The sequence below is a fragment of the Ochotona princeps genome, chromosome 23, assembly GCF_030435755.1.
Source record: "Ochotona princeps isolate mOchPri1 chromosome 23, mOchPri1.hap1, whole genome shotgun sequence".
In the NCBI taxonomy this organism is placed as follows: Eukaryota; Metazoa; Chordata; class Mammalia; order Lagomorpha; family Ochotonidae; genus Ochotona; species Ochotona princeps.
Genome location: NC_080854.1, coordinates 36809757 through 36837218, shown reverse-complemented (window position 1 = coordinate 36837218; position 27462 = coordinate 36809757). Strand labels below are relative to the sequence as shown.

The 27462-nt window shown below is 56.6% G+C and overlaps 1 protein-coding gene across 1 annotated transcript; it reads right to left on the bottom strand.

Annotated features, from left to right (window-relative positions):
* Nucleotides 1-1859: 1859 nt before the first annotated feature.
* NSUN2 (NOP2/Sun RNA methyltransferase 2) lies at nucleotides 1860-27354 on the bottom strand. The gene is made up of 19 exons (XM_004597914.2): nucleotides 27006-27354; nucleotides 26767-26924; nucleotides 26410-26514; nucleotides 24563-24668; nucleotides 22827-22898; nucleotides 22061-22145; nucleotides 20475-20667; nucleotides 18584-18658; nucleotides 17084-17214; nucleotides 13584-13657; nucleotides 12922-13052; nucleotides 12477-12573; nucleotides 10450-10634; nucleotides 10102-10191; nucleotides 9329-9464; nucleotides 8660-8740; nucleotides 8315-8453; nucleotides 3232-3271; nucleotides 1860-2178 (listed from the first exon to the last, which is right to left on the bottom strand). The coding sequence occupies exons 1-19, from the start codon at nucleotides 27093-27095 to the stop codon at nucleotides 1878-1880; spliced, it is 2289 nt and encodes a 762-aa protein (XP_004597971.2). The 5' UTR covers nucleotides 27096-27354; the 3' UTR covers nucleotides 1860-1877.
* Nucleotides 27355-27462: the final 108 nt, after the last annotated feature.

Here is a 27462-nt window from a genome sequence, read left to right as displayed (position 1 = left end):
AGGCAGATTTTACAGAGTAAGGAGAAACAGAAAGAACTTCCATCTGCTGATTCACTCCCCACACAGCTTAACAGCCAGAGCTGAACCGATCCAAAGCCACGACCTAGGAGTTTCTTCTGGGTCTCCCACGCAGGGTCCCAAGGCTTTGGGCCGTCCTCTACTGCTTTTCCAGGCCACAAGCAGGGAGCTGGATGGGAAGTGGAGCAGCCAGGACATGAACCTGCGCCCATTTGGGATCCCTGTGCTTGCAAGGACTTTAGCCACTAGGCCACCACGAAAGGCCCTATGGTGTGTGTTTCAAAACAACAAAACCTAAACAAATCCAAACCAAAGGTCCCCACAAACTTCTTAACTCACAGCCTGTGTAACGTGGCACCTCTTCTGATCTCCGGGCTGCCAGCAGGATCAAGTAGGACTCAGGCTTGTGTCAGCAGGGATCACTTGGCTGCCAGACACCTCAATTCCAAGCCATGCGGGCCCCCCACATGTCCAATCTGTCACTGGGCCTGTCTGATGAGGGCAGTCTCAATAGGCCAATCGCTCCTTTGCAGGCGCCTGCCCCGGGGGAGGTACAATACCGCACATGGCCGCCAGGGGGCGCGGTCCTGGGAGGAAAGGGGCAGCCTCCGCAGAAGCCCTGCTCCCAGAGGGAACTGGCCACAGGGAAGGCAGCGGCTCCTGGGCAGCCACCTCCCCGGGCACTTCAGCTGATTATCCAAGGCTGACCTCTCCTCCCTGCAAACACGCACACACCCAGACTAGGCCACTTCTCGGGGGAGCCTGGCACTCCACCCCCCCACCCAGAGAAGCATGGGTGCTGCTTGGCTGCAGGGTGGGGAGGCAGCCCCAGGTGGGGCTCTGGTTCTGAAGTGGGAAGGCTCTGCTGGGAGCCGGTTCTGGCTCGACGCAAGAATGTTCCCCCAAGGAATCACCCACAACACACCCACCTGCGGGGATGGATGGAGAACCAGCCAGCAGGGCAGCAGGCAAAGCTGAATCAGGTTACTCAGGCAGATGAACTGCTACTGCTTCGGGCTGCTGCCGTGTAAAGGGAGAGGGTCTTTACAGCAGTGTTCACAGATGGAACGCCAGCAGATTGGGATTCACTTCAAAATAACACCAGGCAGGGTGGTTCCTCAAAGAGCTCCAAGACAGGAGGCCACTGCGGCCAGCTGAGAGCAATTGCGCACTGTCCCAAGTGCTGCTGCCGTGGGCCAGGCTGGACCTCGGCAGGGCCTCGGGAGCCAGGCAAGCCCAGAGGCCGCTGCTCTCACGGCCAACAGCAGCCAGCAGGTGCACGCTTGAACCACCAAGAGGCCAGGGGGTTAGTTCTAACGCTCCCATTTTGCCCAAACTAAACCCGTTCCTTTTCCTACTACGATCAAAATCAAGAGACACACATACACGTATGTAGAACCAGTAATAATGTTTATTCAAACATCCCTAGGTCCCCAGACCCCAGTTACAAACAGAGCCCAGAGTCCCGTCTCCGCGTCTCCATTTGCAGCCCAGCCCTGGCAGAGAAGGCGGACCCCTGCTCTGTTGGCACTCACACGGCAAGTACGCTAGAGCTCACACAGTGCCTGCCCAAAGACCCGTCAGGAGTTACAGATTCTCTCTATAAATAATAAGTTAAAAGACACTGGGCCAGAAGGCCGGTGCAGGTGTAGCAGGGGGACCGCCAGTGCGCCAGGCATGTTCTTCCTGCAGAAGGACCGCACACGAGTGCCGCAGACACAGGGGAAGCCCTGCTGGGCCGGCCATCGCCACAGCAGGTGCAGTTTGTGAGACTGTCCTCCTAGGTCAGGAGCAGGCCTGGCTGTGGGACGCCCAAGGCCAAGGGGGAAGCAGGTCGTGGGCGTCTGCCCACAGCCCCCTCACCGAAGCAGCTCGGGGCCCCCTGGGCCATCAGCCTCTTCTGTCCTCGGCTCCCCACCGGCCTCCTCCTCCTCCTCCTCCGGCTGCTGGGGCTCCCCGCTGCCCTCCTCCTCCGGCTGCCCAGTGCCAGCTGCACCCTCGTTAGTTCCAGAGACCCCTTCCTTCTTCTTTTCTGCCAACACCTCCAGCCCCATCATCCTGAGGTAATGAAGCCTCTCGTTCTTGGGCACAAAAGTTCGAATGGAAGTCTTTCCCCGCCAGCCGCAAAGCACAATGGGGCACTGCAGGGTGTCTGGCTTCCTAGAAACGCAACAGCCTCGGGTGAGCACTCAGTGCCCTCGCGAGCCCACACAATTCCCAGGCCAGCAGGAGGATGCTGCGGGCTGACCCACCCTGCCACAGGGCTCTCTGCAGTGCCCCCCAGGCAGCCCCACGTGTGGCCCCCCACCTCCTGACCAGCAGCGGAGCCACCAAGGCCGAGTGACTGCACACGGGGTAGTCTCCATGGACTCGGCCCCGCCTCTGCCGGGCCCAGAAGGCTCCCCAGGCTCAGGACACTCGTGGGCCCCCTCCCTGCCACAGGCCCCCAGGGCATGTCCACTGCAACTCAGGACACCCAGGAGTCGCACCCCAACTGCCTCTCCCCAGCGCCCAGCTCTCCCAGAGGCCACCCGCCTGCCTCATTGCTGCTCCCTGTGCCCATTGCAGCTGACAACTGCTCAGTTCAAAATCCCAGAGGCGCCCACCGAGTGCTCCCGCAGCTTCCTCACCCACCTGACCCTGCCACGCCCCGGTGGATCCCCCAGAATGCTCTGCTGCACCCACCCCGGGTTACGTGCCCCTCCTCAGGTGTGTCGTTCTGGTAATTCTCTTATCCCAGCACCCGCAATGCCACGCTCCACTGAGCAGCCCATCAAACCCTCTCAGGACCCACTAAGCCCCGTGCCCTGCTCTGGCCTTTTTGGAAATGGGACTGATTGTATTTTAACTGCCATGGGTGAGGTTCTGCCCGTGTCACCCCAGGTGAGCTCTGGGCAAACCACCAACTGCATGCTAGGCGGTGCCAACGGCAGGACCTGCTAGGTCCTCCTCTGCCCTAGGGCAGAGCACCATGTCCAGCAGCGCAGCACACAGTGCAAGACAGCACCAGGACACAGCCTCGCCTACCTGTGCCATTTCCCTTACAAACGTGGGGACCCACTACGTTCCTGCACATGAACGCAGGCACTGCACACCCAGGCTCGGACAGATGCTGCGCCGGGCCACGTGGCTGCCGGCCCACCCTCAGCTCTCGGGCTCGGGGCCCCCCTGCAGCTGCCCAGGGCGGCTCCGTGACGGGAAGGCAGTACTCACGCGGGGTCTGGCTCGTACTTGAGCACGATGCTTCCCTTCGCTGCAAGACAAACACCACACGGGTCAAGCTCACCAGGCGTGGCCCGTCTGTCCAACAAGTTCACGCGCCTAGTGCTGCGTCATTTTGGGCCAATGAAACAAATAACCTATGCTGGTGTTCAAGGCCCTGGAAGGAGGCAGAGGCCTTGGAACACAGGCAGGCACACCCCGCGACAGACGAGGCTCCGTGGAGGGACAGGCAAGCCACTCCAACTCACTCAGAGAGGATTCACTGCTGGCTAACACTCAAAATTCAAGATTAGGGACTGGCGCGGTAGCCTACCAGCTAGAGTCCTCGCCTTGCACACACCAGGATCCCATAAGGGCGCTGGTTCTAATCCCGGCAGCCCCGCTTCCCATCCAGCTCCCTGCCTGTGGCCTGGGAAAGCAGTTGAGGATGGCCCAAAGCCTTGGGACCCTGCACCCATGTGGGAGACACAGAAGAAACTCCTGGCTCCTAATAGGCCCAGCTCCAGCTGTCACAGCCACCTGGGGAGTGAACCAGAGGACGGAAGATCTTCCTCTCTGTCTCCCCTCCTCTCTGTATATTTGACCTTCCAATAAAAATAAAAAATAAATTAAAAAAAAAATCCAAGATTGACTATGGCCCCAACATCTCAAAACAGCATGACACAGAAAAACTGGCAAAAGTTATGCTGCAATTACCCCTAAAATAAGATGAAAAGGAAAGGGAAAACAAGTCCAAACAGTCCCTGATCCTTTCAAACAAGCCCCTCTGTGGTCACGGCGGCCGCCCGCGGTGCACAGGTGCACCGGCCACGCGGGCCACTGCCGCTCTGCACAAGTCTGGGCTGACAAGGACGGGCTGTGTGCGCAACAGAGGCCGAGCCAGCCAACAAGGTTAGGAAAACACAACAAGAAAAAAATGAGAAAGGCCACACCACACTTGCTTATGCCCAAGGGACAATGTCATTAGACAGGGACTGGAGGCAGGGTCTATCTGCTGCGCTGGCAAGGCTGGCTGAGATGCCAGAAGGCTGGTGGTGGTACCACCAGAGCGGCTTTCCCCAGCGTGCACCAGACACCACAGCAGTGGGCTGCTGGGCTCACCACGGATGCCAGGTCTCCCCTGCTCAGGAAGTCACCTCCAAGGGGCACCTCAAAACAGCGCAGGCACCTCATGATGGCCTGGAGCCAACAGCACCCTCTGGATCCCATCTCGATAGCCTTCTAGAATCTGACAGTCAGTAACCAGGAAGGGCCCATCCCCTCGCACAAAGCAGAACCCTCAGATGCTCAGGTTCCTTCCAAGGCAGCGGGAGGGGGACCAGGGGCACAGGAGCTCAGCACACTTACACACCTGCCCACGTGAGCTCAGCACACTTACACACCTGCCCACGTGAGCTCAGCACACTTACACACCTGCCCACGTGAGCTCAGCACACCTGTACACCTGCCCACGTGAGCTCAGCACACTTACACACCTGCCCACGTGAGCTCAGCACACTTACACACCTGCCCACGTGAGCTCAGCACACCTGTACACCTGCCCACGTGAGCTCAGCACACCTGTACACCTGCCCACGTGAGCTCAGCACACTTACACACCTGCCCACGTGAGCTCAGCACACCTGTACACCTGCCCACGTGAGCTCAGCACACCTGTACACCTGCCCACGTGAGCTCAGCACACTTACACACCTGCCCACGTGAGCTCAGCACACTTACACACCTGCCCACGTGAGCTCAGCACACTTACACACCTGCCCACGTGAGCTCAGCACACCTGTACACCTGCCCACGTGAGCTCAGCACACCTGTACACCTGCCCACGTGAGCTCAGCACACTTACACACCTGCCCATGTGAGCTCAGCACACCTGTACACCTGCCCACGTGAGCTCAGCACACCTGTACACCTGCCCACGTGAGCTCAGCACACCTGTACACCTGCCCACGTGAGCTCAGCACACCTGTACACCTGCCCACGTGAGCTCAGCACACTTACACACCTGCCCACGTGAGCTCAGCACACTTACACACCTGCCCACGTGAGCTCAGCACACTTACACACCTGCCCACGTGAGCTCAGCACACTTACACACCTGCCCACGTGAGCTCAGCACACTTACACACCTGCCCACGTGAGCTCAGCACACTTACACACCTGCCCACGTGAGCTCAGCACACACACCTGCCCACGTGAGCTCAGCACACCTGTACACCTGCCACACGTGAGCTCAGCACACTTACACACCTGCCCACGTGAGCTCAGCACACTTACACACCTGCCCACGTGAGCTCAGCACACCTGTACACCTGCCCACGTGAGCTCAGCACTTACACACCTGCCCACGTGAGCTCAGCACACTTACACACCTGCCCACGTGAGCTCAGCACACCTGTACACCTGCCCACGTGAGCTCAGCACACCTGTACACCTGCCCACGTGAGCTCAGCACACTTACACACCTGCCCACGTGAGCTCAGCACACCTGTACACCTGCCCACGTGAGCTCAGCACACCTGTACACCTGCCCACGTGAGCTCAGCACACCTGTACACCTGCCCACGTGAGCTCAGCACACTTACACACCTGCCCACGTGAGCTCAGCACACTTACACACCTGCCCACGTGAGCTCAGCACACTTACACACCTGCCCACGTGAGCTCAGCACACTTACACACCTGCCCACGTGAGCTCAGCACACTTACACACCTGCCCACGTGAGCTCAGCACACACACCTGCCCACGTGAGCTCAGCACACCTGTACACCTGCCACACGTGAGCTCAGCACACTTACACACCTGCCCACGTGAGCTCAGCACACTTACACACCTGCCCACGTGAGCTCAGCACACCTGTACACCTGCCCACGTGAGCTCAGCACACTTACACACCTGCCCACGTGAGCTCAGCACACTTACACACCTGCCCACGTGAGCTCAGCACACCTGTACACCTGCCCACGTGAGCTCAGCACACCTGTACACCTGCCCACGTGAGCTCAGCACACTTACACACCTGCCCACGTGAGCTCAGCACACCTGTACACCTGCCCACGTGAGCTCAGCACACCTGTACACCTGCCCACGTGAGCTCAGCACACTTACACACCTGCCCATGTGAGCTCAGCACACCTGTACACCTGCCCACGTGAGCTCAGCACACCTGTACACCTGCCCACGTGAGCTCAGCACACCTGTACACCTGCCCACGTGAGCTCAGCACACCTGTACACCTGCCCACGTGAGCTCAGCACACTTACACACCTGCCCACGTGAGCTCAGCACACTTACACACCTGCCCACGTGAGCTCAGCACACTTACACACCTGCCCACGTGAGCTCAGCACACTTACACACCTGCCCACGTGAGCTCAGCACACTTACACACCTGCCCACGTGAGCTCAGCACACTTACCTGCCCACGTGAGCTCAGCACACTTACACACCTGCCCACGTGAGCTCAGCACACCTGTACACCTGCCCACGTGAGCTCAGCACACCTGTACACCTGCCCACGTGAGCTCAGCACACTTACACACCTGCCCACGTGAGCTCAGCACACCTGTACACCTGCCCACGTGAGCTCAGCACACCTGTACACCTGCCCACGTGAGCTCAGCACACTTACACACCTGCCCACGTGAGCTCAGCACTTACACACCTGCCCACGTGAGCTCAGCACACTTACACACCTGCCCACGTGAGCTCAGCACACTTACACACCTGCCCACGTGAGCTCAGCACACTTACACACCTGCCCACGTGAGCTCAGCACACACACCTGCCCACGTGAGCTCAGCACACCTGTACACCTGCCACACGTGAGCTCAGCACACTTACACACCTGCCCACGTGAGCTCAGCACACTTACACACCTGCCACACGTGAGCTCAGCACACTTACACACCTGCCCACGTGAGCTCAGCACACCTGTACACCTGCCCACGTGAGCTCAGCACACCTGTACACCTGCCCACGTGAGCTCAGCACACCTGTACACCTGCCCACGTGAGCTCAGCACACTTACACACCTGCCCACGTGAGCTCAGCACACCTGTACACCTGCCCACGTGAGCTCAGCACACTTACACACCTGCCCACGTGAGCTCAGCACACCTGTACACCTGCCCACGTGAGCTCAGCACACCTGTACACCTGCCCACGTGAGCTCAGCACACCTGTACACCTGCCCACGTGAGCTCAGCACACTTACACACCTGCCCACGTGAGCTCAGCACACTTACACACCTGCCCACGTGAGCTCAGCACACCTGTACACCTGCCCACGTGAGCTCAGCACACCTGTACACCTGCCCACGTGAGCTCAGCACACCTGTACACCTGCCCACGTGAGCTCAGCACACCTGTACACCTGCCCACGTGAGCTCAGCACACTTACACACCTGCCCACGTGAGCTCAGCACTTACACACCTGCCCACGTGAGCTCAGCACACTTACACACCTGCCCACGTGAGCTCAGCACACTTACACACCTGCCCACGTGAGCTCAGCACACTTACACACCTGCCCACGTGAGCTCAGCACACACACCTGCCCACGTGAGCTCAGCACACCTGTACACCTGCCACACGTGAGCTCAGCACACTTACACACCTGCCCACGTGAGCTCAGCACACTTACACACCTGCCCACGTGAGCTCAGCACACTTACACACCTGCCCACGTGAGCTCAGCACACCTGTACACCTGCCCACGTGAGCTCAGCACACTTACACACCTGCCCACATGAGCTCAGCACACTTACACACCTGCCCACGTGAGCTCAGCACACTTACACACCTGCCCACGTGAGCTCAGCACACTTACACACCTGCCCACGTGAGCTCAGCACACACACCTGCCCACGTGAGCTCAGCACACCTGCCACCTGCCACCTTATTTCTGTGCGCTTCGTGAGCAGTTGCTGCACACACCCCAAGCACCCACAACCCCGCGTGGCCTCCATGTGAGGAAGGGGCACCTGCAGACACAGGGCCGGCCACCACATGCACCAGCAAGAATCTGCCTGAGAAGGGCCCGAGGCAGCACTCCTCACCGGCCGCACGGCTCACCGAGGTCCTTGGCTTGGCTGTAGGTCTCACTACTGAGTTTCCTCAGAAAGGGATTTTCCTGAGTCAGTAGAATCTTCACATCTTCAATTGTTACAGTGATAATCCTTGAATTAATAAACGGATACAGTGTATATATTCCCTGTGGGAATAAGGACGGGTCACGGCCATGTCATTCCCGAGTCCCCGGGCTGTGGCTGTGCAGCTGCTGGGCCCTCACCACAGCTCACCCATGCCCTCGGAGAACGGACAACTTGAGAGTGGCTGGCCCTCGCTGAGCTCTGCTGACGGCAGAAAGTGCCACCTTGATCCCTGGCCAGGACTTCTCAGGCCCCTTCCCAAAATTACCTCCTGTGCCAACCGGAAGGCACAATCGAAGTCTTCGCCACTGTTGTTTCGGCACCAGACCTTGATTCCTGTGTTAATGACCTGCAGATAAAAACCATGGATGCAGCACGCACAAGCAGGTTCCGAGGCAGCCCTCCTGCGGCAGGAGGCCGGGCACAGAGCTGCCACGTGGAGGGAAGGAGAGGCGCAGCGGCCTCAGCAGCCACCTGGCTGATCCTGTTAGCGGTTTAGGAGGCTATGACCAGAAGATGCAACCACCACAGCAGGAACTGACGACAGGGCAAGTGCCCTGGCCACCAAGGTCAAGGCCCCACGTCCTGCGGTCCCTGGCCCGGCAGACACCCACAGAAGTGACAACAGCAGCATTGTACCAACCACCACCTCTGGCCAGGCAGCCCTCAGAGCAGCCGCACTGACCAAACAGGCAATGGGCAGTGCGCTGGGAAAGCTGACCACCCTAGGACGGTCACCAGGCCCTGCAGGCTCAGAGCAGGCACCGCTCAGCCTGAGCCGGCCAACTGCTGCGACATCTGGGGCAGGGCCAGGGAGCTCAGCCAACGCTCAAGCGAGGGCACCCGGCAGCAGGAGCCACGCCGCCCAGGCGCCCGCCAGCAGGAGCCACGCCGCCCAGGCGCCCGCCAGCAGGAGCCACGCCACCCAGGCGCCCACCTTCATCCTCTCACTGTTGTTGAGCAGCACGTTACGCAGCTCCTTGGAGACCATGTACAGCTGCCGCTTCTTCCCTCCCATAGTCCGAGTCAACAAATTCTTTTTTGGGAACGAAGGATCCAGAGCATAGAATTTTCTGTAAGCAAACAGTGCCATGTGCACGGGTTCAGGTAGATTTAGAAACTGAACACCCTACCCTCCTCCCCTCCCCGACTCACTCCTGCCCCGCAGCATGCTTGGAGGGCACGTCGGCTCGTCTGCCCCACCTCCAACTCCAGACCCAAAACTGCAGCCACAGGGCAGCCTCGTTCCCTAACTGCGCTCAGGTGCCAGCCTCCCAGGTGAGCGGTACTGCTGAGGCCTCCGAGCGCAGGGCGAGGAGCAGGTTTCAAAAGACGACGCACCTGACTGCCCCGTGAACGGTCAATGAGTCAGAACCACACTGAGACAGCCAGCCGGGCCCAAGCCCTTTCCCTGTTCTGCCAATGTTCTTCCTCATCAGGGGCCCCGCTCCCCCAAGAACGACCATTCGTCATTTCCCAGGAAGCCTTGGCCATGGACCACAAAGCTCAGGTAAGTAACCCCCCCGGGGTCACCAAGGTTCACTGACAGTCCTTTTACCTCCGCTGTCCATCTCTGGCTTTCTCTCCCCGTGAACTGAGAAGTAACGAGAGGCTCCGCAGAGCCGAGTGGGAAGCATGGTCCCACACATGCAGCCAGCTGCCCGTCAACCCATCCCAACCAAGAACCGAAACCACCACGCCACTCCTTACTCAATAGGGGGGAATAAAGGGTCGTCTTCTGGAATAAACACAAAGGGGTCTTCTTTAAATCCAAACTTCATTCTCTTGGATGGAGGAGGCCTGGGGGGAAACACGAGCGAGCGGGCTGCAGGGCACAGCAGTGCTCGCTGTCCAAGCACCTCTCCCTCCCTAGCCTGCAACCACCTCTTCACAGCAGCGGTGGGGCACCCCGAAACGCAGCCCGTGCCCGGGACCCCCAGTTCCCCTCCCCCTGCGTGCACACAGGCCGACGTTTGAGCAGGAGAGGAAGGGCTTGGGGCGCCGGCAGCCTAAGGGGGCTGCGATGACGCAGGATTGTCAGGCTCAGCCTTTTCCTACCCACACACGCCATCTTTCTTATTTCCGTTTCTCTCCAAATTCTCAGCCGCCTGGACAGTTTCCACATCTTCGGCTGCAGAGGCGAGCTGGCTTTCCGGTCCACAGGGGTCTCCAGGCCCCTCTGCCGTGGGCTCTGCAGCACTGGGCTGCGTGGCGTCTTTGGTCTCTGCAGACCTACCCTGCACCTGCCAGGGAGACCAGGTACTTCAGACACAAAGATTGAAAATACCGAGTCCACAGGGTCCTCAGGGCTGCTTTTCTGAAGGGTCATGAGGGAAAGGTGCGAGTTCAGAAACACATCAGCTTAACCCTAGCGTGCTCAAAACTCACGGGTAGGTTCTTCAAGCTCCCTTACTCCCATGAGTCCCTGGGGCCAGCACATCCTGCAGGGCACACAACCCAATCACCAATCATCTGAAGAAGGCGTGGAAGGGGAACCACAAAGGGAGGCCAGCGCCAGCTCCCCAGTGAGCAAGGACACAGCGGGACAGCACGGCGGACCGGCCGCGGGACAACACGGCGGACTGGCAGCGGGCCCAGTGCTGGTCCCACACAGCGCAGCCAGCAGCCGCAGCCCGAGGGCTCTGACCCCTTAGCCTGCTGCAGGAGTCACGGCAAACCAGAGCCTGCTGCCACCAGCAAGAGCACGAGCCACTTCCTCCCCGGCCACAAGGACACAACACTGCAAACATCCTCAAAGAAAAGGCACGTTTTCAAACACGGCTGCCAGAAAACTTCCATTCCCACGCTCGCTGCGAGACGCCCCCCCCCCCACTGAACAGGGGAGCCGGACCACAGACAAGTTAACACACGGGGACGCGCAGGGAACCCTCAGCTTGTTTTGTTCTTTGCTTTTTAAAATTTATTTGAGGGCCCGGCGACGTGGCCTAGCGGCTAAACTCCTCGTCTTGAACGCGCCAGGATCCCATATGGGCGCCAGTTCTAATCCCGGCAGCTCCACTTCCCATCCAGCTCCCTACTTGTGGCCTGGGAAAGCAGTTGAGGACGGCCCAATGCATTGGGACCCTGCACCTGCATGGGAGACCTGGAGGAAGTTCCTGGCTTTGGATCGGCACAGCACCGGCTGTTGCGGCTCACTTGGGGAGTGAATCATCAGACAGAAAATCTTCCTCTCTGTCTCTCCTTCTCTCTGTATATCTGACTTTCCAATAAAAATTAATAAATCTTTAAAAAATAATAATAAAGAAATAGAATTTATTTGAAAGGCAGTTACACAAACAGAGAGAGAGAGGGAAAGAAAGGAAGGGGGGAGAGAAAGAGGTGTGTGCCAGCACTTCCGCTTGCTGGTTTACGTCCCAAATGGCCGAGATGGATGGAGCCATGCCAGGCCACAGCCACGGGTCAGGAATTCCATCTGGGTGCCCCGTAAGGTGGCAGGGGCCCAAGTCCTTGCACCATCTTCTGTTGCTTTCCTGGCGCATTAGCCAGGAGCTCGCCTCAGTGGAGCCGCCAGGCTCACACAGCACCATGTGGGATGCCAGCCGCAGCGATCGGCAAACCAAGCCACAACACCGGCCATGGGAACCGTGACCACAGTGCAGGGCGTGGCCCTCGGCAGCCCAGGCCAGCCACGCCCACAGCCACGCTCAGCGCCCAAGGCCTCCAAAGGCTTCAGTGTCCCAGTACTTGAGTGTGAACTTTAAAGAAACAAGCGCCTCCAGGCCACATTCTCCCGTGGACGTGGGTCAGCGATACCAGCACAACCCCAGCGAAGGACGCCAGGTGAGACGCAGCCTCCGGCATGGCCAGCGCTGCAGCAGAGCCTGGGGCCCGAGAGTGGCTGAACTGTCGTGCCCGCAGGCTGCGGCACCTGCTCTCATCCGGGCCCCCCAAGTGACTGCAGGGAGCCTGCCCTCCGACCGTGACAAATGAGCACTACTGCTTTGGGAAAACTTACTCGGGCTCGGGCTCAGTTCTCTCCAGCCCAAGTGCTCCCTGAAAAGAGCCCCATTTTCCACTGAACTCCAGGCCATTTCTGTTTCAAAGTACAAAACATCAGTCCTTACCTTTGGTTGCCGTTTATTCCACGGCATTGGGGATTTTTTCACTAACACTGCGACGAAGAACCCTCCAGTATTCTGATGATGTGGTAGTATTCTAAGGCTAAAAGATACATAATCTCACTTTTTAACCAATCCAAAACATGTTCTTTTCGCATTAAGACAAGTACCAGAGATACCGTGAAGGAAACCTTGCCTTATTGGGAACCTGCAGCCGTCCTTCTGACGGAACGGCCGTGGGCCACCCCAAAAGGGTCGCCAGGTCTCCCAGCTAGAAAGCCTTCAGAGTCTCACCAGTTTCCTAGTGACACTCAACGCTGACAACTGTACACACAGCAAACAACCTGCTTGCCCAGAACTTCACACAGCCGAGGCTGTGGCACCGGCACCCACGGCGAGAACTGACTGGAGGGTCCCACCCGACGAGCCCCCACACAGCCCACAGGCTTACCACCGCTCCAAGTGCATGGCCTCCAGCTTCTCCGGGTCCTCGGGTGGGAACATGGTAGGTCGGATCTGGGTATGTCTGCTGTGGGGAACTTGACCCCAATCTGCAAACCACTGGCCATCTCTCGTCATGACCTGTGGACGGGATGCACCCTCCTGGCCACCTGCTCGGCCACCTAGCCACCACGCCCTCACGCAGCTACGTGACTCCTGACATCTCCAAAGACAGGAAGACTATCTTGTTTGCAAACATAAAAATGAACCTAACTCTATGCATCATCTTCAAACTAGTCTGCTAGAAACAAGGGCGAAGAACTGCCTTCTAACTACCAAGACAGCCTTCACAGGCTTCCGTCTGCATTATGGAACGCAAGTTTGAGAGGATCGTTTCCTACGGGAAATAAAGCTGGAATCTCAGCCCATTAAAAAAAAAAAAAAAGCCACCTGTATGCATATGAGAATAAACAAGCAATTACGTGGAATAAATTCAAACCAGAGTTTGCCACTGTCAAGAAAAAACATGCTTAAATCATATCATTTATGACTAAACATGAATTTGAAACTGAGTGTAAACTGTATAACTAGAAGTCACATTACTCAAACAGGAAGCAAACCTTTCCGGCTCTAGACTCAGTGCCCCGCCCTGCTCCTCCCGCACAAGCTCACCTTCCACTGTGTGACTCCAGGCATCCACTTGAGCCCCGGCAACTCCTCAGACACATCAGCCAGCTCCAGAGCGCCTGCGCGACGGAAACGAAAGGGGGCAGCAAGAATCGACGCTCACTCTGTGCAACACCACACACCCACTGGCAGGAAGTGGTTAGTGCCCACGTGGCTCCTTAGGGACAGGGACCACCCTGGGGTGATGGAAATGCCCTACGCCTGGACTGTGGGGAGGGACTTGAACCTGAGCAGACCTACAAAGAGTCACTGGCTTGCACACCTTAAAAGGCTGAGGGCCACGCCGCATAAACGACGGATCAGTAAGGCTGCCAGCTGGCCACCAAGGTCACACGGTGATGAGGCTAGCACTCCCGGCCACTGGGAGGCCTGGAATGAGTTCCAGGCTCTGCTGGCTTTGGCCAGGCCCAGCTGTGGTCAGTGCAGGCACTTGGGGAGTGAACTACAGGCAGAGATTCCTATACCTTTCAAATGAAACAAATTTAAAAGGATGTGGAAACTGGAAATTTTAAGCATTTTAAGCTCCAGTAGGTTTGTTTTACTGCTATTATTTTTTATTTGAAAGAGAAAAAAGAGGTGGAGATCTTTCCCCTGTTGATTCATTCTCGAAACACCTGCAACAGCCTGGGCTGAGTCAAGCCAAGCTGGGAACCCAAAATGCAACCTCAGCCTCCCTTGGCTGTGGCAGGGGTCCAGGCACGTGTGCCACCCCCGCTGCTATGAGCTACAGGCTGGGACTGGGTGCACAGCCAGTCGTGAACCCAGGTCCTCCCTGTGGGATGATCCAAGTTGGCGACTTCCCCACTGCAAAGCTGCCTCTCCAATCCACTTCCTAGACCGCCCAGGAGGCCGCAGCCTCAATTCAGAAATGGGACAACGGTCATGCAAACGCGTCCCCGCCTGCATGTCTGCACCAAGCGACACTGCAAGAAGCTGTAAGGCAGAATCATGACAGGAAACCTTGCAAATCGACCACCATTCCAGTTAATGAGTAAAATGTAACAGCCTCATAGCAGAAAATCCAACAAAACTCTGTGAAAAAGTCACAAAAAATTAACAACAAAAACCAAAAGCCAAAGAATTCCCATGGTGGACACGAGACAGGAGAGCACACACAGCACCTCACTGGCTTCTGCGACTGCTTCTTTACAACTCAACGCTGAGGAACTGAGCAACAAGACACAGACCGGTCTCCTCATTCCACACCGCGCAGAGGCCTCGGGGACCAACACAGCAGGCCTTGGCAGTGACCTCCTGCCAGCTCAGATTTCCTGGACGTCCCTGCTCCAGGACTCTCTTGGGCACAACCCTCCCCCACAACACGGCAAGACCAGGGCAGGCGTCCTCACTGCAGACTGGGGTGTACCCGTGGGCCTTGGACAGGAGCAAGGAGGCACCTTAACACGCTCTCACACCCACAGGCAGAGACAGTGCACTGGGAAGCCACCTGCTGCTCGGGTTAACACAGGCAGCTGACATCGCCAACAGCAGCAGAGCAAGCATGAAAACAGTGCACACCAACTCTCCAGTGCAGAGAGAATGGAGAGAACGTGCCAAAATCACCACAGCTGGCCTGCCTAAAGAATCCAGACCTTCTTCCTAGTTAACCAGGTTCTCAAACACAAAACCCACTGGTACTGCAGCCCCCTACCAGAACCTTCCACTCCAATCCTTGGGCAACTCCTTGGAATCGGAGTAGTCTCCCTTCTCTGCTTTGTTTCAGCAGCTGTGACGTACAACGGCAGGTGAGCCCAGCAGAACCCCTCTACAGGATCCAGGTGAGCCCAGCAGTACCCCTCTGCAGGATCCAGGTGAGCCCAGCAGTACCCCTCTACAGGATGCAGGTGAGCTTAGCAGTACCCCTCTACAGGATCCAGGTGAGCCCAGCAGTACCCCTCTGCAGGATCCAGGTGAGCCCAGCAGTACCCCTCTGCAGGATGCAGGTGAGCCCAGCAGCACCCCTCTACAGGATGCAGGTGAGCTTAGCAGCACCCCTCTACAGGATGCAGGTGAGCTTAGCAGTACCCTCTACAGGATGCAGGTGAGCCCAGCAGTACCCCTCTACAGGATGCAGGTGAGCCCAGCAGTACCCCTCTGCAGGATGCAGGTGAGCCCAGCAGTACCCCTCTGCAGGATGCAGGTGAGCCCAGCAGTACCCCTCTGCAGGATGCAGGTGAGCCCAGCAGCACCCCTCTACAGGATGCAGGTGAGCTTAGCAGCACCCCTCTACAGGATGCAGGTGAGCTTAGCAGTACCCTCTACAGGATGCAGGTGAGCCCAGCAGTACCCCTCTGCAGGATGCAGGTGAGCCCAGCAGTACCCCTCTGCAGGATGCAGGTGAGCCCAGCAGTACCCCTCTGCAGGATGCAGGTGAGCCCAGCAGTACCCCTCTGCAGGATGCAGGTGAGCCCAGCAGTACCCCTCTACAGGCAGGATCCAGGTGAACCCAGCAGTACCCCTCTACAGGCAGGATCCAGGTGAACCCAGCAGTACCCCTCTGCAGGATCCAAGTGCCATCCTGGGCATTCACCTTGCTCCACTGCTGCAGCCCACGATGCAGAAGTCAGATAAGGAGTGGGGACAGAGGGCAGAGGACACTGGGCTCTCAAAAGGCACTGCCCACTACACAAACACACTCCTAAAGAGACAGAGCCAGCCGCACCCTACAGACCCGCCAGAAGTCTAAGCATTCGTCATTCACACAACCAGTAGTTAAGACCTCAACACATGAAGAAGGAACAGACCAACCGAAATCCAGCTGGAGGCTCAGACGGGAGCCGGGTCTGTCCATCACACATCAGTATCTCCTCTTCCTGATCCTGCAGCTCTTCCCACTGCGCCGGCACACTGCGCCTGCTTGCTCTGCTGTACAACGGGGCAAACCAAGGGAGATACTGTGCCTGCTTAGTCACCCAGGTCTATCTTGAGTAGGGACAACCTTTGGATAGTAAGACACATGAGAGGCACCAACTCAACTAGAAGGCGGTGGGACAGCAAGCACCACATGCAGAAACCGCTCTCAGCCACAATGAGCTCCGGCAGAGCGGACGACGACAAGGGCCTGTGCACCAGCCCAGAGCACCAAAGGACAGAGATGACACTGGCTGCCAGGGGCAGAGGAGAGCAGCGATGCTTAACAGTCCAGTCTGCAAAGCGAGGAAGTGCACTGCCGGCCGATCTGCACTGCGCACAGCCAACACACTGTGACCCGGTGCAAGCCGCAGCAGACTCTACTCCGCACATCCTGGCATGTGGAGACTCCTGAACCCACCGTGATGGAGATCTCCCAGCTTTCACACCTAGGGCAACACAGCTGAGCCAAGCTCCCTGTGCTTTCAAACCACAAACTTTAAAGTAACTGACAAAAAGATAGGCATGGTTTTAACTAGACTGTCCGGTTAGGGGTGATGTTACCGGTCACGCAGCAGCACAGAACACAGCACAGCGCAAAGCAGCCCTCTGGGCGGCCCGCTCCATCCGCTCACCTTCACTCTTGTCCAGTAAAGATGCTATCACGGCTTCATCCTCGATGGGGTTCAGCGAGCACGTGGAATACACCATCCTCCCACCTTCGGCCAGCTGCTCGGCACCTCGTGTCACGATCCGCAGCTGTAAACTAGGGCACACCCCCAATCACACCAGCTCACACACACAGGCCCCGGTGATGACAAGCTTTTACCACACTTAGAAATTAAAAACCCTTTCAAAAGGTTCCACAGCAAACTTTTACATATTTGTATTAACTATTCCCAACATGTCACAAAGCTGACGACTGAATTCAACAGGACACGTTAGATGAATTTTACTATTAGACATCCTTCCATTTTGGAAAAGCGATTTTTCCTACTACATTATCATCCTAAACCAGGCATCTATTTCACAACACAGTAACAACAGACACTTAACAGAGGAACAAGCTCCCTGCAGCTCAGTAGTAACTGTGATCATCCTGAGAATGCCCGGCTGACAGTAAAGGAAAATCAAGCTTTGTAGAGAGCACGCCCGGAACAACTACGCAAGAGGCCTTTCACGGAGCCCGACGGGACAAACACCGACGCATGTCAACATCACAGTAAGAGGTCTTCCCGCCACTGTCCTGAGCAATTTCCCAATCAAACAAAAAAGCCAACCGAATGATATTTCTGAGAGATCAAAGTAACACAAAAGAACTAAAACTGGAGAAGAAAGACTACCAATACACTGAGCTGAAGTTTCATTTCATGGAATAATACACGTTTGAAACGTTACAGGAAATTTTCATGGAGACATTTCTTATAAAACGACCAGAAAGGCTTATAATTTGCAGCTACTACTATTGAAAGGTTTTTTTGCTTTGTTTTTTCTATTTATTTGTTTTTATTGGAAAGGCAGATTTAAGAGAAAAAGATCTTCCATCCACTGGTTCACTCCGCAAGTAGCCACAATGACCAGAGCTGAGCCAATCTGAAACCAGGAGCCAGAAACTTCTTCCAGGTCTCCCACGCGGGTGCAGGGTCCCAAGGCTTTGGGCCATCCTCAACTGCTTTCCCAGGCCACAAGCAGGGAGCTGGACGGGAAGTGGAGTAGCTGGGACATGAACTGGCACCCAAATGGGATCTTGGCACATGCAAGATGAGGATTTAACCACTGAGCCTTTGCACTGGGTCCTATCAGAAGGTTTTAAACACAGGATCTGGCATTGTGACACAGTGGCTTAAGCAGCTGCCTGCAATGTTCACCTCGGCTTCACTTCTGAGCCGGCTCCCTGCTAACGCACCCCAAGGCCTAGGCCCCCGCATCACATCTGGGAGTTTCAAAGCCCTGGCCTCGGCACTGCCCAGCCTCGGCCCCTGCACCCTGTGGAGAGTGTACTGGTGGATGGAAGACTCTGCCTTTCGAGTGCTTAAATAAAGAGGCCAGGCACCGTCTACAGTAACAGCCTGGACCGGATGCTCAGTTACACAATTTCACATCTATCTGCCAGTGTACAGTTACAGTTCACTTACCCATGCAGCTGCAAGCTATTTAGTGTGGTCCACTTCTTCCAAACATCAATGTTTTTTCTCATAGTACCATCTCCACTGGAAAGAAAGTGAAAGAACTTAAAATCCTATGGAAATACATTAAAGTTTAACAGATATATCATTCAGACTAAACTTCAAGACATTATAAACACCAACTAGAAAATATTCTGAGGGCCAGCAATGTGCAGTCGTGGGTAAAGGCACTGCTGGTGGCACCCGCACCCCACACAGGCACAGGTTCAAGCACCACTGGCTGCTCCACTTCCAGACCAGCTCCCTGACAACGTGCCTAGGAAAGCAGTGGATGAGCTAACCCCCTGGGCCCCGCACCTATTCGGGAGACGCAGAACAAGCTGCTGGCTTCAGGGCGGCCCAGCTCCAGCGCTGCCACCCTCTGGGGACTGCACAGCCCCTTCTCCTTTCAAACAAACCAAAATAACCAGTTACCTATTTCTTTCCTTAAGATTTTATAATACATTATACTTAATCATATTTGCATCTTTACCTCAAAAAGGAAAAGTAGATTTGCAAAGCCAATTCCATGAACACCTAGAGTGGCACTCGCCGGCCACCATCAGAGCAGCTCTGGAGCTCACAGACAAGGCACACGGGACCTCAGTGGGAACTCAGCGCGTCCACAGTGCCATGTACATCAGATTCACACAGTGATAAACCCACTCTTCAGAGCTTTTCACTGCATCTTCAACTAAGCCCACTTCCCTTCTCCGAGAACCAGTTAAATGCTTCTGATCTACTTGTAATAGAGATGAATTTCACTAATGCAAACTGTTCCCATGCACATTTTAGAATGAAGACTTGCTGTGTTATTCTCCTGTTATGCCCAGTGTCATCCACCTGCTTCTTCGGGGTCATCCCTGCCTTTGGTGGTCCCCACCAGTCAGGCTCCCCCTTGACCGTCTCGGCACACGTGACTGAGGTGAAGGCACCAGCCCGAGAACATTCTGAAAGCGGCCCCACTAAACGCCCCCCGGCTACACGCTGGGGTCTGTCTGGTGGAAAGCAGGGCTACGGTGTCAGGAGTCTGCTCTGACTACCCACAGGGCCACTGTCTTTGCAGAATGTAATAAGGAAATCATATTTCTGATCAAAAGAACAGAGATCAGAAACGATGAGACTCCAGAGAAAGTAAGAAAATTGCAGCCTAGAAAGAAAAAACTTTAGTTCCTGATCTGTTTTACTTGAAAAGGGTTTCCAGGCCACTGAACATTCACCCCCTCAGTGCTACCTGCTGTACTGAAAAAAACAAAACAGAAAATAATACAAAATGTATACGAATACCTAAAAAGCCTTGCACATTTTAAACAGATCTGCCAAGAGCAGTAAATCTACTGCTTAGCTTGCACAGGGTGTCTGGTGCAACTCCAGAGCCCCGAGCTCCCTGAGCGCAAGAGCAGCAGCAAGCAGCGCCCTGCCTGGCTCTGGACACTGAACGGACACAGCTTTCGGGGGGAATTCTGTCCTCATCATGTCATTGAGCATTGGCCACAAAAACTCTAGATAACTGAAGCTTACCATGTAAAACCAGCTCTCCAAAGCCCGAACTCCTAAATTCCTTTTACTGCACTAAATAACATAAAACTTATAAAAGTCCGATCATGCATTATTTGACAGTTTTTTATGGACTCATTGAGACAACAGAAAATACTACAGGTACAAAATCTCTCCCAGGGATGAGATTCTGAAGTCATGCCGGGGAGTCTCCCATCTCCTGAAGCTGTGTCTTTCACCAGCTGCCCAGGACTCCCCACGGGTCTGCCTCACAGCGCCTCTGCCTCCATACTCGTGGGGACTGTCCCGCATGTCACTACAGTGATCCGCCTTCCTCTGTGGATCTGGGGCTTCCTGGACTCACCTGCAGGGGACATCACATAAAATCCGATCGTAGAAGAGGACCTCCTTCCTCCCGTCCACGTCCATCTGCAGCCTGGGTATGCTGGCCGCGTCATGGTTCACCACCATGATGCACGGACTGCTCAGCCTTTTGGCTTGATGGACGAGCAGGTAGCAGCGCTTGTTGTCCACGTCGTTCGCAATAACAAATCCCTCTGGGAACACAAAACCGCAGGCTCAGAGCAAACACCGCGCAGGCAGTCACCTTCTCAAACACCTAACATGAAAACAGCAGCAACCACCCGACCCAAGACCCCAAACCAGGATGCTCCGAAACACCACGTGGGCAGACAGCAGATCCACAGCTCAGCTTCATTTTACAAGACACTGAAACTTCAAAACTTCAATATTCATTAATCAATGATCACTTTGTACCAATCATAGTGCCTCAAGTTTACTTTTCAAGATTAGTACTATCTAATGATAGAGCAGGAGGAGCAGAGAGGGACAGGAAATCAATGTTTTCAGCCCTGCCCAGCGCAGGGCCTTCTGCACGGAGCCAGGCTGCCGTGTGAGGTCTGAGGCCCCGCACTCAGGGCTAGTGCTGGCAGACTGCTGGGCCCGCTGGGCTGCAAACCAGGGCCAGAGGTTCACCCTTCCTCCCTCAGACCCGACAACTTTGATCATCAAGATCAGTCTTCAAAACAATAACATCAATAAAAACGGGGAACTTTGCTCCAGCATGCCCAGTCTTATTGCCAATTTTTTGCAAGAAGTAATTAAAAACAGGAGCATCAAGGAAGGCCTGTGAGCAAAGACACTACGTTTGCCTAGTGTTTAGCCCTAAGAAAACACACAGCTAACAAGCCTGCCCACTGTGAAACAGCACAGCAGCTGCTCAAAGGCAGAAGGCAGGATAAGGCCGACCTGAGCTCCATGGGTGGCGTCAGGCTTCCACCAGGCCTCCAAGGTGCCTGCAGGAGGCACACAGCCCAGCCCTGCCTGTCACTGAGGTTGCCTAACCTCAGCTATTCCCAGTAAAGCAGCAACGACAGCAAAAGAATGCAGGAACCGTGAGATACAGCTGCTGGAAATCGGCCTGACAGAAAACACACGTAATGTAAGCCAGCGTGCCCCTCCCCAAAGCACGCCTATGCAGCCCAAGAGCTACTGAAGCTGGCCCCATGACCCCCAGTTCCCTCTACACGTAGACACCGGCTCCATTTCCCAGTGTCCCACGGCAGGGGATATGAGGACCTCCCCCGGTGCACACCCCATCCAAGGAGCACCCTCCCCCGGTGCACACCTATCCAAAAAGCACCCTCCCCGGTGCACACCCCATCCAAGGAGCACCCTCCCCCGGTGCACACCCCATCCAAGGAGCACCCTCCCCACTGCACACCCATCCAAGGAGCACCCTCCCCCGGTGCACACCCATCCAAGGAGCACCCTCCCCCAGTACACACCCATCCAAGAAGCACCCTCCCCGGTGCACACCCATCCAAGGAGCACCCTCCCCCGGTGCACACCTATTCAAGGAGCACCCTGCCCCGGTGCACACCCCATCCAAGGAGCACCCTCCTCTTCCATAAACAAGTCAACGGCTACCTGGGAATGGGACGTTCATGTCGGCATGAAGCATCTCAATTAACTGTGTGGTCTTTGATCCAGGGGCTGCGCACATATCTAGGATCTGTTAAAGCAAGACAGTACTCGATGTTTTCTCCAAAAAAAAGAAAAGAAATATTCTACATTTAATTTAAAACAAGTCTGTAAGTCATTTTAGCATTTTAATTTCTATTTCAACATCCAACACATCTTCCTAACTTACTGGGATCCCGCCTCCGATGCCCTCTAAACCTGCAGCAGCAGAGGCGGGCGGCCTCAAAAGGGCTGGCCAAAGAGCGCCACATTCAGGACAGTAGGACTCCTCGCAGGGTGAAAGGTGCGCAGAGGGACACGGCCACCTGCAGGCACCTACCAACACTCCACCTGCCTGCTGCATAACTGCAGTGACAGCACCCACCCTCCCAAGGCCACCAGGTGAGGTGTGGCTACACCTGCCCGCACCTGCCCACTGACAGCACCCACCCTGCTGGGTGTGGGGAGAGGAGGGGCTGGCGCCTGAAAGGCACACTTGTTATGGCCTCCAGCCTCAGCTGGCCAGTCAAGGTCACAGACAGACACACTCTGCAGTTCATAAAGGAGTCACTTTAACAGGGAAGACAATGTGAACCTGAACCGTAAGGAGCAAAGAACCCTAAAATAATCTTCTCCATTCAAGGTGGGAAAGGGGACCACACACTAATAATTACATTAAGGCAAAAGCTTTGAGCAAAGCCTCCGGGCTGCAGGCCTGTGTCACACACGCTACCTTGTGATGTGGCTGGACATTGAGTAGCAGCGGAGGGATCATGCTAACAGCTTCCTGGCGACTGATATTTCCCTGCGGAGAAAGCAGCAGGAATCAGAGGGCAGGGAAGGTCAGTACTGTGAAACAACCAGAGAAGGGCTGGGACTCCTGCACAGCGCAGCGGGTCCTTCTGGCCACCACGCACACCAGTCCTCACGCGGCTGACGGTTACCTGGGAGGACCAGCCCCCACACCTACCACTGGCACACGGGCAACAGTGCAGAGCTGGGCGCCACTACAGCCCGATGCGCTTCTGAAGTGGGCATGCTGAGTGGGCACCATAGACTGTCAGGTACTTTTTCCCTTTTAATTACAATTCTAACTTCTAGTCCTGCAGTTTTTGAACACCCGTGTCCATAACTAAATCAGCACCCCTCAGCTCCCAGTGGCCAGGGCGGAGTTCTGAGGTAGTCAAGACCACCCCACAAACCCAAGGCGACTCCCCACCGACCCAGACAGCCCCCACACATCTCGAACTTGCGCACCTCAGGGCTTTCCCAGTGGAGCTACGGTGTTTCCGCTCACACTGCCTCTGATGCCTGAATCGCGGTGCACCCACCAGGTGGTGCAGTCTAGGTCTGAGGCTACAGGACTCACTAAGTCCCCATTTCCTCCTGGGTACCACCTAAAGCACTGTCCAGGAGAGGTGGGAGGCCCTTGGCTGCGGAAAGCCAGTCCTTAGCAGTCTGCTCAGCGGATGCCGTCTGCATCACCTAGTACCTGTTAACCATCACAGCAGCGCTCACCACACACACTCCTGAACTGCCTCCCACAGCACCCTTTCCCCACTCCACTCCAAACTCCCATCTCCTCCCCACTCCCAGGTGCTCAAATCTGGCCTCGGAAACTGAGCTTGCCATGAACCACACTGCTCCCCACAGACTCGCCAGTGTGCCACAAGCTGTGCTGAGTACTGGGCCGTATTCGGGTTTCTGCGCAGACTAAAGCCTGAGCGAGACCCCTTCTCCACAGCCCCGCCCCGGGCACGCAGGGTAGCACCTGGCTGCTCCTTCAGGCTACTGCTCAAGGAAGCAGCAGGCAGGCCCAGGCCCAGGGACAGAGGCGACCAATGGGGACGGAGAGCCACACTGCAAAGAGGCGACTGAGTCAGGTGGAGAACAGAATGGAGCAAGGCGAAGGCTGCCACACGGGTAGGCCTTTAGGAAGAAACAGGGCGGCCTGCTGCTTCTCTAAGCACAGAAGGAGCCAAGGCAGCAGCCCCTGGAGACGTAGAGCCACCGGGACACTCAGTTAGGAGAGAGCAGAGAACAGGAGGAGGCAGCCCGACCGGCAAGGAGCCGGGAACTACACGCAAGCAGACTGCGCAGCTCATGACGAAGTGAAGTCAACTCTCACTTCCAATAAAACGCATTTCACTTAAAAAAAAAAATAAAACATGTACTTTAAGCCCCAGGAGGAAGTGGGAACCAGCCAACAGACTCCTGAGGGCCACACTGTGAAGCAAGTGCCACCCTGGTCTCGTCTACACAGACACCCAAACCCAACACAGAGGAAACAGCCCACCGGGCTGGCACTGAGTGCCTGGCGAAGGCAGAAAGCTGCTGGACGCACCCACTCGCAGGCATCTGCACTGTGCCCTCTGCCCGTCACTCCAGGGGACAACCAGGAGCAGCACCACCACACAGCACCACAGTCAACGCTGAAAAGAAACAAGGAAGTCTAAAACAGCTACTTACAGATTCAGTCTCGCTAACGAGAAACTGATGGAACCTTTCCAACTGTGGGGACTTTCTCAAGATTTTTCGACTTAAATTTGTGTGCCAGGCCAGTTCTTCAGGATACCTGACCGAAAAGAAAGCAAACCATTTATGGATTACAGATATTAAAGCGCTCTGTTGACAAATCAAATACCAAATGAGACACTAACGTGGCTCTAACTGCGTGTTATCACAGCCCTCTCGAATGCAGCTGCCACCACTGAGTGATGTCCTGAGCAGAGTGCCAACCCCAACAGCGCCTCGAGGTCTCCCAAGAGACACACGGTGTCCCACCAAACCACGATGCCCAGCAAGAAGCAAGGTCCTCTCTGGCCCCCTGCGGCCAGCCAGCGAAGGCGTGCAGATCCCACAGAGCCTGCCGGTGGTCGGAGCGCTGACAAGTGCTCAATCAGAACCCTTAGAAAAAGCACTGTTCACTTTGTCTGAAGCAACCATTGAACAGACCACCAGACACATTCACATGAAATGTTCGCTTCGCTCTTACTTGCAGTCTGAAGCAGGAAGTGTCCCCTACCTTTTCCGGGACTCTGCACCACATACAGATGACGTCACCGACAGGGATCCCACCCACCTGCTCACCTGCAGATGCCCGCCACCACGCTCCGTGTACCCAATGCCAGGCAGAGCTCAGGAGGCACTTAATGCAACAATGCAGTGGTCACAGCATTTTTAGAGCATGCACTGCTGGAAACCAGAAAGTCTATACAACATATCTGAAAACTGTGAACTTGGAGTATTTGGAGAATTCACCTCAGACCTCAACAGTTTAAGATACTGTTCAGGGTCAGATCATGACAACACACTCGAACATATTTTTCTGCCACCTAATGGTGCCCTGACCACTTGAACCTGACCTCTTGAACTTCCTCCCCATCTTCCAACGTCTATCTTATTTCTAACACACAAAGGCAATAAGGCATCATGGTTTGGGAAGAAAAAGCAGAAGCCACTCCTCACACTGGGCTCTGCCTGCAACATTCACCAGTGCCCGCTGTGCCACCACGACCCCTGCCACGCGGAGCAACCCCAGGGCTCCCTGCATGCACCTGCCCCCAGGACATCTTAGCAGTGAGCCCGTGCCCTGGGCACAGCGGCCACCCTTCCCTGAACCAGTCCAGGGACAGAGGAAGTGTCACTGGCCAGGAGCAAACTTATTTTCACACTTCAACTTCAGACAACCCGCAGGGCCCGCCATGGAAGCTCTGGGGACAGTGGCAAGATGGGACAGCCCGCACGACCTGTGCTGTCCAACACACACATGAACTGGCCGTCCTCGCCCAAAGGACAGGAAAGCCACTCTGGAACAGGACACTGTTTTTCAGGAAGACAAGAGAGAGCACTATCACTCCTGGCTTACTGCCCTACTACCCACGAGGGTCGTGGCTGGGCCACAGCCAAGAGCTGCATGCACACAAGTGGCAGGACTCTAACCCGGTGAGCCATTGCTGCTGCTCCCGCTGGCAGGAAGCCAGTGCCAAGGGCTGGAGTCGGGCACCGAGACTCCACCGAGAGGCGGGGGGCTGGACGAGGCTGTGTGCACCAGCATCATGACTGCCAGACTGTACATACGCACACGTGTGCGAGAGAACAAGGGCCAGAAGGGGAAGACATGGTGAACTTCAAAAAGGAGGTGAGATGTGCTAAAAAAAATAAGGAACCGAAGCCAGTGACTCCATTACAGGAGCTGCCGCAAGCCTGCACCCCAACGTGTGAATGGAAGCATGAGGCAGGGAAAAAGTCACACACACTACCCGGAATGAAACGCACACCAGCCCCGACGCACGCCACGCGGCAGCCGCACCCACCAGCTCAGCGGCTGAGGCACCTCCACTCTCTGGCCGTCCACCTCCAGCTCCTCCAACTCCTTGAAATACTTGTTCTTCAGGCAGTGGAGAATCTCTTTGGCGTGGCTGGGCAAAGAGCACGAGGAGGCATTGAAATCCAACTTTCAGGCCCCGCATCCCCCCATCCCGTGTTCTCCAGGCACTCCTTCCCAGTCAAACGAGGCCCTCCTCGGCCAGCAGCACCACGTGACGCGCTCCTAGGGTCGGAGCCAAACCTTTCTCAGACGGCATCCTCATCCCAACTCCAGGCGAGCGCCGGCTCCACCGGCTGCAGCTCGCGGGGGTACCCCGGGAGGACACCACCCCCCGCCCCAGCACCTCTTGTAACCGGTGATCCTCAGCGTGGCGGGCAGCGGCTCCCGGAGCGCGCCCATGAACTCGTCCCACTCGCCCTCGGGCACGATCTTGAGCTCCTGGTAGTAGTGCTCGAACAGCTTGTTCTCTTTGACGATCTCGGGGTAGCCGCCTTCCCAGCCCTGGGGGTTGGGGAGCAAAGGCGGCGTCCGACCGGGGTTCGCGGGCCGCCCCGGCCGCCCCACAGCCCGCCCGGCTCCTACCGCATCGCGGCGCTTCCCGCCGTCCTCGCCGCCCTCAGCCCTCTGCCGCTGCTGCTGCTGGAGCCGCCGGCCCCGCGCCCGCCGCCCCATGGCCCACGCCGCACGCACGCACCGGCCCGCCACGGCTGACTTCCGCTCGCGGCCGAGGCCCCCGCCGGGGACGGCCCGGCCCTTTCCGGGCCCGGCCGGGGCTGTCGGCGCCGAGGCCGGAGCGCCACTCGCGTCCTCCGGGCCTGTCCCGAGCCAGGCGCACCGGCCGGCCGCCCGCGGGGCCAGGACGCGCGCGCCGCCACGCTCCGCGCCCGGCTCCGGCACGCGCGGGATCAGGCGGCGCCGCGGACCGCCCGGGGAAGGCGCGTGCGCACCCGGCTGCGCGCGGAGGCAGGGCGGCGGGCGCGCCCCAGCAGGCGCGGGGAGGGGCGCTCAGACTGCCCGGACCGGCCCCTTGCAGGAGGCG

Bases quoted from the DNA above. Each gene is read 5' to 3' on its own strand.
- NSUN2 (XM_004597914.2), bottom strand. From the start codon at position 27,095: ATGGGGCGGCGGGCGCGGGGCCGGCGGCTCCAGCAGCAGCAGCGGCAG. The intron at 26,925-27,005 runs GTAGGAGCCGGG...CCCAACCCCCAG, and splicing joins GCGGGAAGCGCCGCGATGCG to GGCTGGGAAGGCGGCTACCC. The intron at 13,658-17,083 runs GTGAGCGGATGG...TCCGTCGCGCAG, and splicing joins TTTACTGGACAAGAGTGAAG to GCGCTCTGGAGCTGGCTGAT.